At 37.5% G+C, this 12,222-nt stretch overlaps 1 protein-coding gene and 1 non-coding gene across 2 annotated transcripts; both read right to left on the bottom strand.

The window, feature by feature from the left end:
* Positions 1 to 7: 7 nt before the first annotated feature.
* Positions 8 to 170, bottom strand: LOC147518809 (small nucleolar RNA snoR134). The gene has a single exon (XR_015214676.1). It is a non-coding gene; the product is annotated as a small nucleolar RNA snoR134 (small nucleolar RNA).
* A 6,611-nt stretch (positions 171 to 6,781) lies between these two features.
* On the bottom strand, positions 6,782 to 8,295 carry LOC147518808 (uncharacterized). The gene is made up of 4 exons (XM_086594022.1): positions 8,011 to 8,295; positions 7,699 to 7,866; positions 7,383 to 7,602; positions 6,782 to 7,227 (listed from the first exon to the last, which is right to left on the bottom strand). The coding sequence occupies exons 1-4, from the start codon at positions 8,293 to 8,295 to the stop codon at positions 6,782 to 6,784; spliced, it is 1,119 nt and encodes a 372-aa protein (XP_086450148.1).
* Between the last annotated feature and the right edge of the window lie 3,927 nt (positions 8,296 to 12,222).

The following is a 12,222-nucleotide window of genomic DNA, read 5'->3' as shown; positions in this document are numbered from 1 at the left end:
TTTTGAAAGATGTAGACGTTACTCTAACACAATTTAAGCTATGGGAAAATATAAGTACAAAGCTCAATTGCAACACTGAATGTCAGTAAATCTAGCAGTAGCATTGGGGCTTTATTCTTCATTAAATAAAAATAATAACTACGATAAGCCCGGGGTTTTGCAACGTGCGTAATAATCTAATCTAATCTAATAATAAAAAACTATTTGATGAAACGACTAAATGAAAGAAAACGAATAACCTAAAAGAGGTTGATGGGAGATGAAGAGTGATTAGAGAAATTGGGTTTTATATAGAATGAAAACCCTAGCTAGGTTTTACTTTCTTTTTAAGGGCTTTATGGTCATTTTGGAATATCGAGTACCGTTGATTACTTTTAGTGATCTACGTTCGTGAACAGGGGGGCCTAGGTCAAGCTCTATTTGGCAGTTTTTATTGGGCCCATACCAACTCCAAAACAAACAACCAAAAACGGCTCGTAGGACAAAATTGAGTTTTAATTTCGTTTCTAGTTTGGTTCCGCAAATAATTAAGGCTCCAGGACAAACTGGGTTGACCACTGCTGAAAGACAATATTACTCTTATTTAAGTTTTTATCATTTAAATCAAAATCAAAATATTATGGCTACTGGGGAAAACTCCCACGTGACTTTTCAAGCACACTCACATTTTATGTTAGGACTAACATGAAAATTTTAATTTATTTCATGTTGTACACATTTATAGTGGTGTTTGCGTGTTTGTTGAACACATGCATATTAGTGTGTGCATGTGTAGTAGTAGTGTTTGCATGTTTGTTACACACATGCATAATGGTGTGTGCATGTGTGGTATACACATGCATAGTAGTCTTTGAATGTTTGTTATGTACATGCATAATGATGTTTGCATGTGTGCTATACACATGCATAATGGTCTGTGCATGTTGGTATGCACATGCATAGTGGTGTTTGTATGTGTGTTGTACACATATATAATGATGTGTGCATGTGTGTTGTACACATGCATAGTGGTATTTACATGTGTATCGAACTACTACTCCAAACTTAAAAATATCATCGACGATAACAATATCGAAATCGAGATAAATCACACAATTGATTAACACAAGATTCGAGGATTTGAAAAAAAAAATTAATTGCTGTTCAAATGTTTGTCGAACCGGTGCCAAAATCGAATGAATTATTTTTCAATTATCAATAATATAAAATTGAAAAATGAGAAGAGTGTTTGTCATAAGAGAATAAGATGTTTTCTTATAGCTTAAATCACTAATCACAACACACAAATCAAACTAACTCAAAGATATATAGAAACAACTAGATCTCAAAAAAATTCCCAAGTTTCTAGTTGGAGTTTTTTTTTTGCTAGATGGAGAAGAATATAAATGTTTTCTCATATCTTAAACCACTAATCACAAGTTCATAACACACAAATCAGTTAGCTCAAAGATGGAAACAATTAGATCTCAAAAGCATTTTACAAGTTTCTAGTTTGAGTTTTTTTTTTGCTAGATAGAGAAAAAAAAAATGTCATAATTGGTATTAATAAAAAAAAATAATATGTTGACGTCAGCCCGAAAATGTCCTTAGAGCGAAATCATTAGTGATAGATGCTGATGTCAGCCCGTTTTTGTCCTAAAACTGTAATTATTGGTCAACCATGCCTAAAACCGAAATTATTTGCTTTCTAAAATGACTTGAACAGGACATATGACACACATATCTCCATGTTGCATGCTAAATTAACAGTGCACTGGCCTTGCTCTTTGATTAAAGTTTAAAAGCCAATAGATAGGGATTATAGGCCGGTTCGATTTGGGCCTGCACTAACCCAGTTTTCACTTCAAAAAATGGGCCCGGATAAAATTGGGGATTAATTTCACTTCTAGTTTGGTTCCGCAAATAAGTAAGGCTCTAGGACAACCCAATTGTAAAGACGGTATTGCCCTTTTTTGCTTTGGAACCCAAATCTTTTGAACGGTAAGAAAACTATATTCTTGGGCTATGCAAAGGGAGGAAAGGGATACGGATTGTGGTGTCTTGAGAACCACAAGTTACTAGTTAGCAGTGAGATTACCTTTGATGAGACTTAGATGCTACATTTTAGTAGGCTGGAGAAAGCTGGAGATAGTGGTGATTTTATAGAATCTTAAGTGATTGAGATGGAAGCGTCAGAGGATGCTACACAGAGTGAGGTTCTTAATGAAAGAACTATTCATCAAGAAGTAGAGCTACAACAACCTGAGCAGCAAACTTTGGCTAGATCAAAGCCAAAGAGAAGTGTGAAACAAGTTATGAAGTATGGGCATGATAAGCCAGTGAAACATTATAGTCGACCGGACTCGGTTGCCTACGCACTGAATATCGAGGGTGATGAACCAAACGACTTCAAAGAAGTTGTTAGAGATGGTCATTGCAAAGATTGGTCGGTGGATATGCAGAAAATAGTGGAGGCTTGTGACAAGTTTTGTACTTGGGAATTTGTTTCATTGTCTAAGAAGCAAGATGGCTTTGGGTTGTAGAAGATTCTCTATGCAGTTGAGTTTTAGGATTAGGTGGAGTCACTCCACTTCATATATTGTTGATTGATGCCCTTCATAGTCATGGCCCTTTGTGGGCATTATTGCTCTTTGTGAGCATGACTCTTTGTGAAGATAGCCCTTTGTGGGCATAACTCTTTGTGGGCAAGGTCCTTCGGGACAATTGACGGCAAGTTCGAGATGTGGTTTGAAGACTAATGATTCTTTGTGGATCTTGCGTTCGGCTCGGTTTTATGTGTTAAAACCTCACCAAGGAGGAGAATATAATGTTGTTTTGGCTGTTTCGGTACTGTTCGCGCGTGTAAAGAAGAGAGGGTGTGCATGCTCCAATATGCCTAGCCCATGTCGTGGAAGAGAAGTTAGTTTTTGTTTTCCCTTTTTGCGAAACAACAGTACTGGAAGTCGGTCAAGAAGAGGGAGCGCGCGCGCTCCAATATGCCTTGCGCGCACGCGCCCTAGCCTCTACACACCAAGTTTTGAGATTTCGCCAGTAAATCCAGATTGCATTTTCTACATTGAAATTTCAGCCCACTATAAAAAGAAGAGTTTGGGTTTTAACCTAAAATAAAACTTTTTTCTTTGTGAGATAGTTAGAACAAACAATTTCTTTGTGAGATTGTTGGAAACTTAACTTTTCCTTTGTGAGAGAGTTAGAGAGAACTTTTTCTAGGGTTTCTAAAGAGTGAGAAAGAGAGAAAACTTGTTGAGAGCATTCTTTATGAGTAATTCATTCTTTGTGAGTGATTGAGAGTTGATTATTGTGTACAATCAAAACAACTCCTCTTGTAACTTTCTTCATCATCTAGTGGAACCATCGATCTCGCCGTGTGGACGTAGGCACATTGTCGAACCATGATAAATCATCATCTTGTGTATGTTTGTTCTTTACATAGTCTCTTTATGCTTGTTTATGTTGATATTGTTGTTTGGAGAATTTGTTGGAACCTTTGTGTTGGTAGAAAGTTCAAACTTTTAAGGGTTAAACTAGTTTGTTGTTGATAGCTTCCACGTTAGTCGCAACAATTTTCAAGTGCATAACTAAACAGAAAACACAATTGACAAAACTCTATTCAATTTGCATAACCAAAGTCAATGGATACACTTGATTTCTGTGATCTGCAAGCAATACCATATGGTCTGATTCCCTTTTGCGCAGAATAAACTACAAGGGTTGGAAATAGCCTGGTTTTCAGTTCTCAAACTACTCAGAGGCCCAAGCCCCCACTATAAGGCCTAAATCCGTGTCCCTATATGCTTAAACTACTCTGCTTTTGAAACATTCTGAACTTTCTACGGCCATACTTAGTTCGGTCTCCATGGAATTCGATTGAATTCCTACGCTAGTTTGCTTTCGTTGCGAAATAAAAGTAAGTTTTTCTGAACATTTTATGATTAGGTAGTGATCCTGTATGTGTACTTAAATTGTTTTGATTATTGATGCATGTTTTTTATGTAAGTTCTTTGGTGATGCTTAAAAATAGATCGTTCAAAGATGCTATGTATGTAGTGTAGTAGTATATTTCAAAGATGTTTAAGTTTAAACTCTTTGATACCTGTAGTTAACTTTTAGAGAGATAAACTTACCATGAAAATTGCACATGTAGGAGTAAACAAACTTCCTAAAGAAGAGCTTGAAAATCGCACATTTGGGAGTAAACAATCTTTATAAGGAAGAGCTTGATTAGAACCTAGAGGATTATGAGTATTACTTGTTCGCCAATTCTGAGAAGGGTCCATCTTTTTGTTCATCATAGGAGGACGCTTTTTCTAGACGGAAGTAGCTACTTAAGTTAACTTAAAACAAGTACGTAGGTAAAACTTCACCTAGAAAATGAATTCAACCCCAATATTTTGTAGATATGATATACTCACTATAAAAATCATCTCCATAAAATTTCAACTCATTTGGAAACCTCTAACATTGGCAAAAAATTATTGCAAAAACTCGACATTTTTAACTATTAGATTTCTTTTTAAAGATCACACCAATTTTTATCTATGTTAGAGATTTCTAAATGAGCTGAAATTTTGTGGAGATGATCTTTATGGTGAATGCTTCATAACCACAAAACATTAGGTTTGAATTCATTTTATAAGTGAAATTTTATCTACGGACTTATTTTAAAGGTCACTATCTAATAATAAGAAATGTCAAAAAATAAAGGATTAACTGCCCCCGCCCCCACTAAATGAGAGCCAATTAGGATTCCTCCTCCCCCAAACTAGATGGAGAAATTATGGTCTCCCCCCGAGTACACACACAAAAAAAGTCAACTTGGGTTGACCGTGTTTTTTTTTTGTATTTGGGGGGGAGGAGAGAGAAGACCCTAATCTCCCATCTGGGGGGGGGGGGGGGTACTTATCATTTGTATATACATTGGAACCACCATTGGTCATATTTCTTTTTTATCGAGAGATTGAAAAAGCGATGCAATGGCTTGCTCATAGAGTATTTATAATAATACATAAATAAATAAATAAATAACAAATGACTTACCTCATTGTTTTAAGAGCGCCTTGACAAACTTATATGGTGGCTAACTTTTGAAACAGATATGGGGGGACATTGGAACCACCATTGGTCATATTTCTTGTTTATCGAGAGATTGAAAAAGCGATACAAGGGCTTTCTCATAGAGTATTTATAATAATACATAAATAAATAAATAACAAATGACTTACCTCATTGTTTTTTTTGACAAACTTATATGGTGGCCAACTTTTGAAACATATATCTTTCTTCACATTGTTGTTAGCCAATTCCACTCGATTCCACCATTCCGGCTCCCCTGAGACCTCTACTGAAGCAATTGGATGGACGATGTTGCTTGATCTGTTGTTTACATTGTTCCGTTGAAGGGGTAGTTTACGCAGATTTGGACAACCTTTAATCATTATTTTCTTCAAAGCTAGCATGTACATTGGAACCACCATTGGTCATATTTCTTTTTTATCGAGAGATTGAAAAAGCGATGCAATGGCTTGCTCATAGAGTATTTATAATAATACATAAATAAATAAATAAATAACAAATGACTTACCTCATTGTTTTAAGAGCGCCTTGACAAACTTATATGGTGGCTAACTTTTGAAACAGATATGGGGGGACATTGGAACCACCATTGGTCATATTTCTTGTTTATCGAGAGATTGAAAAAGCGATACAAGGGCTTTCTCATAGAGTATTTATAATAATACATAAATAAATAAATAACAAATGACTTACCTCATTGTTTTAAGAGCGCCTTGACAAACTTATATGGTGGCCAACTTTTGAAACATATATCTTTCTTCACATTGTTGTTAGCCAATTCCACTCGATTCCACCATTCCGGCTCCCCTGAGACCTCTACTGAAGCAATTGGATGGACGATGTTGCTTGATCTGTTGTTTACATTGTTCCGTTGAAGGGGTAGTTTACGCAGATTTGGACAACCTTTAATCATTATTTTCTTCAAAGCTAGCATGTACAAAACATTTTCAATGATACTCCTTAACGCAGAAAGCTCTAAAAGGTACAAAGTGTGTATCCTTTTGAATGATCCTACTACATTATACCCCTTGCCCGAAAAGACTTCCTCTATTTTGCAGCAGAACGTGCTCATGACCACCTCGAGATTTTCCAAACATAAGCCTGAAGAGAAAACATTGACAAGCTGAAGACAATATTCTAGACAAATGTGTTTGAGGTTACCAAAGCTCCCCATTTCGAGAGATCCCCTGATGATGCAGATATTCCTTAAATTCATGAGTTTGGAGATATGTAGTTTCTGAAGGCGCCCCAATAAAGGATGATGTTCCACCGATTCACTCTCAAACACATCAAACACGGCATCTATTAAAGGCCACTTTTCAATCCAACACTCTAATAATTATGCCATATTTTCATTACCAAAATTTGATAAACTATCTAAGGACCTCTCACTGTACACTAATATGAAATTTGTGTGGTTGACAATCCTATAGATATCTGCCTGAAACTTCTTACCTCCCTCAATCTCCAAATTCGAATAATGGGAGATTTGGTTGCCATGTAGATGTCATTATAGAGAGATTTCCCCTTTGCAACAGACTTTCTTTTGCCATTATCTTGTTCTTTTTTTTTTTTTTTTGGGTAAGGTTAAATGTATTAAAGTAAAAAGAAAGTGCAGAGGGTATTTAGAGTTGCAACATGCTGCACACTCTAAGGTCAAGCCATTTCAAGCATCTACTACTCTAACTAGATTTGAAATAGTTTACATTTACTGAAAACGGTAGAAAGTTTGGAATGGCCCTTCCCATTTGTGAAGCCAATCAGGTTTTTCTTCCCACACTACCCATTCATTAACAACAAAAGATGTTCCAGTCTTAGCCAATATATCCGCAATAAAGTTGGCTTCCCTGAAAATGCAAGTAATATTTATGTTCGGCACTGTAAGTATGCAATTTTTCCACCTTGCTTGCAATTTCCACTGCACATCTCTACTATTAAAAGGCAATGCAGCAACCTCAGAGTCTGTCTCCACCCATAGGTTTAACCATCCCCTAGATACTGCAATCTCCACCCCTTCAAGAATGGCCATACACTCTGCCCAAAAGCTTGTGCCATTGCCAATGTTCTTCCACACAGTAATCTTGAAAGCTCCCATATTGTCTCTGTAAGAAATGCCAATTCCAGCCATTCCCGGATTACCCAGCGAAGCCCCATCTGTGTTCAACTTCAATATATTTGGTTAAGGAGGAATCCAAATACATTGCTTGATACTTGGTACTCTCCGTGCTTTAGACCCAACATCCCAGAATTTAATTTAAGAACACCATCTTCAAACTAGGATCGGTAATTATAGGTGTTTGACAAGTTACCAGTAATTTTCACCTGTGTGTGAATGTAGTACTTACACTCACGAATGTTAAGCTTCTTTCCCTCAAAATGAATCAAATTCATCTGCTTCCATATACCAACTAGAGTAGCAACCATACAAGTATTCCACAGCTGCTTCACTCTTGGGCTCCACTGGTTATTCACTCTCAACGCATCATTCAGATTTAACATCGGAGTGGCATTAAAAGTTGTAGAGATCCACTGCCACAGTTGTTGGGAGGAACTACATTGCCAGAATAGGTGCTCGTGTGTCTCTGGGTATTGTCTGCATAGTCTACAACAAGATGCCATGTGTACCCCCAGTCTTTGCACTTTATCGTCAGTTGCTACACCCTTTAGCAAGATCTTCCAAGCTAAAGCTGCAGGCCTAGGGTGTATACAACTGTTCCAGATACATTTGCTCCATTGAATCACCTGTTCCTTCTCTCTGATCTCTTCATAAGCTGAATCTGTAGAGAAACTGCCCTTCGTATCAGGACACCACACTACATAATCACTGAAGCTTGAATCACACTTCTATACTGACGTAATGTCCACATTCACATTCTCCATCACCTCCTATAAGACTGAAGGAATGGTCCATCGATCATCTTGCAGTAGATCACAAACCTTTGTTCTACACTCTTTCAGTTCCACTGGATTAATGTTAAGCAATTGTTTCAGAGACTTAGTTCCCAACCAGTTACTTCTCCACAAATCCACATTTTCACCATCTGCCACCACCCATTGAGATCTTGGGATCACTTCATTTAACGCCTCTTTGATGCCAGCCCAAATAGAAGTAGGCTTATGAAATGTGATTATTTCTCCATCTTTGTTGAAGTACTTGGCTCTAAAGAAAATATCCAGATCAGTATCACCAGCTAGAACCCCCCATGCCAATTTCATTAACATTGTTGTATTCATAGTTTTCAGCCGTCTTAGACCCAGTCCACCTTCAATCAACGACTTACACACTCTATTCCAGCTAATAGTCACACCTTTCCTAGTGGTGGGATCACTTGATCACAAGAAATTCTTCATGAAAGTTTCAGCTTCTCTAATTACAGACATTGGCCATTTGTAAATTGTCATGTTGTAAATTGGGATGCTGCATGATACATATTTAACTAAGATAACTCTACCTTGAAATGATAATCTCCTACCAATCCAACTAGTAAGCTTTTTCTTAATCTTATCAAGAACAGGAGCAGCACGTGCTCTAGTGATTTTGCCTTGATTCAAAGGAATCCCAAGGTACTTTTCAGGTAACCTCCCTTCCACCATGTTCAATTCCTGTAGAGCTGTATGTTTTCTGTCTTCATTGAAGCCTCCAAAAAACACTTTACTCTTTACTTTGTTAATATGCTGACCTGATGCTTCTTGATATCTTCCCAAAACATGGTTAAGCTTTCTGATATCCTTAATCCCTCCATTTGCAAAAATGATAATATCATCTGCAAAAAGCATATGACAAGGAGCTTCAACACTCTTAATGGTGGTTAAAGGCATCAAGTGCTTCTTAGTTCTCAGATAGAGCAGTGCTCTGCTTAGAGTGTCTTCAGCAAGAGCAAAGAGAAGTGGAGATAAAGGATCACCCTGCTTTAAGCCCTTCTTCATTGCAAAATATTCCACTGGACCTCCATTCAGTAAGATAGAAATATAAGCTGAGTTCACAATCTTTGTAATTCACTTAATCCAAGTATCTGAAAACCCAAGCCTTTTCATTACCTGAAAGAGAAAATCTCAATTCATAGTATCATAGGCCTATGTTATATCCAGCTTTAGAGCCACTAAGCCACCATATTTCTTATTCTTCATCTCATTCATGAGTTCTGAAGCCAAACAAATGCTAGTTTGGGAGCTTCTATCTGGTACAAAACCTATTTGTTCCTTGGTAATGATCCTATCAGCCATAGAGTTCATCCTTCTTCGTAAAAGCTTTGTGATTATCTTGAACAGGAAGTTTCCCATGCATATGGGTCTAAACTGACTTAATTTCTTGGCTTCTTGGTCCTTAGGAATCAATGCAATGAAGTTAGCATTTAATCCATTAGGTAAACACCCTTTAATGAAAAAGGATTGAACAGCAGTACACACATCCTGTTTGCTAATTTCCCAACACTTGAAGTAGAAATGACCCTGAAATCCATCCGGACTTGGAGAGCTATCCGCTTGCATAGAAAAAACAGTTTTTTGTATTTCTTCATAGTTGGGAATTCTTGTGAGGAAATAATTATCTTCATCATCAATAAGTTTTGGAATAATACTCAGCAGTTCTGGATCATGGGTGACTGGTGTATCTTGGTACTTTGCTTCATAGAAGTTGATTACATGTTGCTTAATCTGGTCTTGTTCAGTCAAGAGAGTTCCATCTTCTTTCATAATTTATGTCATCATAGAAGCACCTAATCTGATCTTACACATGTTATGAAAGTAAGCTGAATTTCTGTCCTCCTCTTCATCGAATTTGGTTCTGCTTTTCTGTCTCAAAAGTGAAGCTCTATTTCCTTTGGCTACATCCAGCTCGACTTCCTTCTAAACCATCTCAGCCACTAAACCATCTTCATTACTTCCATCTGCAAGTATTTGTAGTCCCACTAACTCTGCCTGTGCTTTTTTGATGTTTGTGTCTACCAACCCAAAGGTCTCAGTGTTCCACTTCTTGATATCTACTTTCAATCTATATAGTTTTCTCATGACTTTGATGATAGGTGGAAGATACCCCTCAAAGGCTTTATTCCAACTGTATTTTACCATATCCATAAAAGTAGTGTGTATACACCACATTTTATTGAATCTGAAGGGTATATTTTTTGGCTTTGGCACATAAGGATGAAAGCCGATGATTGGGGAGTGATCAGATGCATATCTAGCTTCAGCCTTGTATTTCCAACCAACAAACTTAAGGTTCCATGCTTCATTGTAAAATACTCTGTCTAATCTGCTAGTAACTCTCCTGTATCCCAGCTGATTGTTACACCAAGTGAACTTCATGCCTTCCCAATTGCTCTCTAAAAGTTCAGTCTCGTTAACAAAATTATTAAAATCTCGCATTGCCACTCTGCTAGGTGCTCTAATTCCTTTCTTTTCCTCATTACGCAAGACCACATTAAAATCCCCAATCACTGCCCATGGCAAAGTAGTATTAATGAGTTTAAGGTCTCGCCAGGGTTCTCTTCTTAGAATAAGAGAACAACTTGCATGCACAAAAGACAAAACACAATCATTGACAAGAACCGAAATATGTTGTTCAGTAACTAACACCACCCTCATATCTATGCTAATCTTGCAGAAAATCCATAAGTTACCCAATCTGGTCTGAGAATCATTGTGAATAATGGAATTCTCAAAATAATCCAATCTAAAATCATTCAAGAAACTGGTTTGTGGCTTTACTAGAGGTTCCGCCAAACAAACAATATCTGGGCTATGGGAATATATCATTTCCCTAAGTCTCTCCCTACCATTTTCTTTCACTACACCCCCACTATTCCAAAAAATTGTCTTCATTGAGAATTTTGGGGGTTAGGATTATCTTTCACCTTTTCATGAGCTTTCACACTAGAGGATAAGGCCGAGTCCTTGCCCTTCTTCTTATTAGTGAGCTGCTGAAGTTCTTTTGCTTTAGGTGTGGGCTTAATTACTCTATCGGAGCTTCTTGTAGGAGGATTCTGCTTTTCGACACCAACTTCTCCTTCTATTTCTAACAAAGCAAATTTGTTACTTACTTGGAGGGATTCTTCAACATCTTTTGGAGGAAGATTTTCATTAATGCAACAGATAGTCTGTTCCTCCAAATTATGTTTCTCAAGTGTATGTTCCTCAAGAGGGAGGGATATAATTGATTCTGTTCCTAAACCTGAGTTTCCTCTTGATTCTCAGCATGCGTGTCTTTTGGAATTTGCACTTCAGTCTCTTTTGGATCCTGTTGTGCTTCATTCAGTGTCTCATTCTGTGCAACTGTTATGGATTCTTGATTCTCATTCAGTGGCTCTTGTTGTACCTCTTGGTTCTCATTCTGTGCATCTGTTGTAACCCATTGATCTTGACTCTCTGAAGTTTGGCCCTCATCATCAACGATTTCAATCGGTTCACCCTGTGCATCACTTACTATGTTTATCTCTTGCAGGTGTTCTCCATCACTGGCTTGTACTTTCTCTTGTTCAGTATTCTCCACAATTGCATTCTCTTTGTCCTTCTTCCTTTGTTTCCTTCTCTGGTTCTTGGACATTCCACTAGTGGCATCCTCTTTTTCCCAACTTGCTCCTTTTCTTTCTCCTTATTCTTGTTCAAATCTTCTTTCAAAATTCTGCATTCAGTCACCAAGTGGCCCACTCGTTTACAGTGATTGCAGAATTTAGGAAAGGTTCCTGTGTCCACCTTTTGCCAGAACTTAATATCTCTGCCACTGACTTCAACCCATATCTTTTCCGTAATTTTTTGTGTTAAGTCTACATCAACAAGAACACTTGCGTAGTATCCAAACTTTCTTTTTGTTGTGTTCTCATCAGTGTGAATTGGTCTTCCCACAGCCCTTCCTAACGAGAACAGAGTTTTCAGTTCCCAGTACTCAAGACTGAGGCCAGGGAATCTTATACAAACAAGACCATTCGAATGATTCTCCTTACTAGTGGAAAAGTTTGGAGTCCATTTGCTTAATCTAAGGACTTGTTCATCAAAAACCCAAGTTCCCTGTGTCCACACTCTTTGGTAATCAGTTTCATCAGTGAAACGAAACATGATATATCCCTTACCAAGTGGGGTGGGGTGGCTTGCCACTTACTTTTAGGTTTCCAGAGCTCCTTAACCTTATTATTGACATCATACATGTTGAGTTTA

Source organism: Coptis chinensis, chromosome 2 (assembly GCF_015680905.1).
Source record: "Coptis chinensis isolate HL-2020 chromosome 2, ASM1568090v1, whole genome shotgun sequence".
Taxonomy (NCBI): Eukaryota; Viridiplantae; Streptophyta; class Magnoliopsida; order Ranunculales; family Ranunculaceae; genus Coptis; species Coptis chinensis.
The sequence above is the reverse complement of the archived record's forward strand: the minus strand, read 5'-3'. Positions and strand labels throughout refer to the sequence as shown.

Bases quoted from the DNA above. Each gene is read 5' to 3' on its own strand.
- LOC147518808 (XM_086594022.1), bottom strand. From the start codon at position 8,295: ATGTTAATGAAATTGGCATGGGGGGTTCTAGCTGGTGATACTGATCTG. The intron at 7,603-7,698 runs GTACACATGGCA...CAACTGTGGCAG, and splicing joins ATAAAGTGCAAAGACTGGGG to TGGATCTCTACAACTTTTAA. The intron at 7,228-7,382 runs GTAACTTGTCAA...AGTTGAACACAG, and splicing joins CACACAGGTGAAAATTACTG to ATGGGGCTTCGCTGGGTAAT.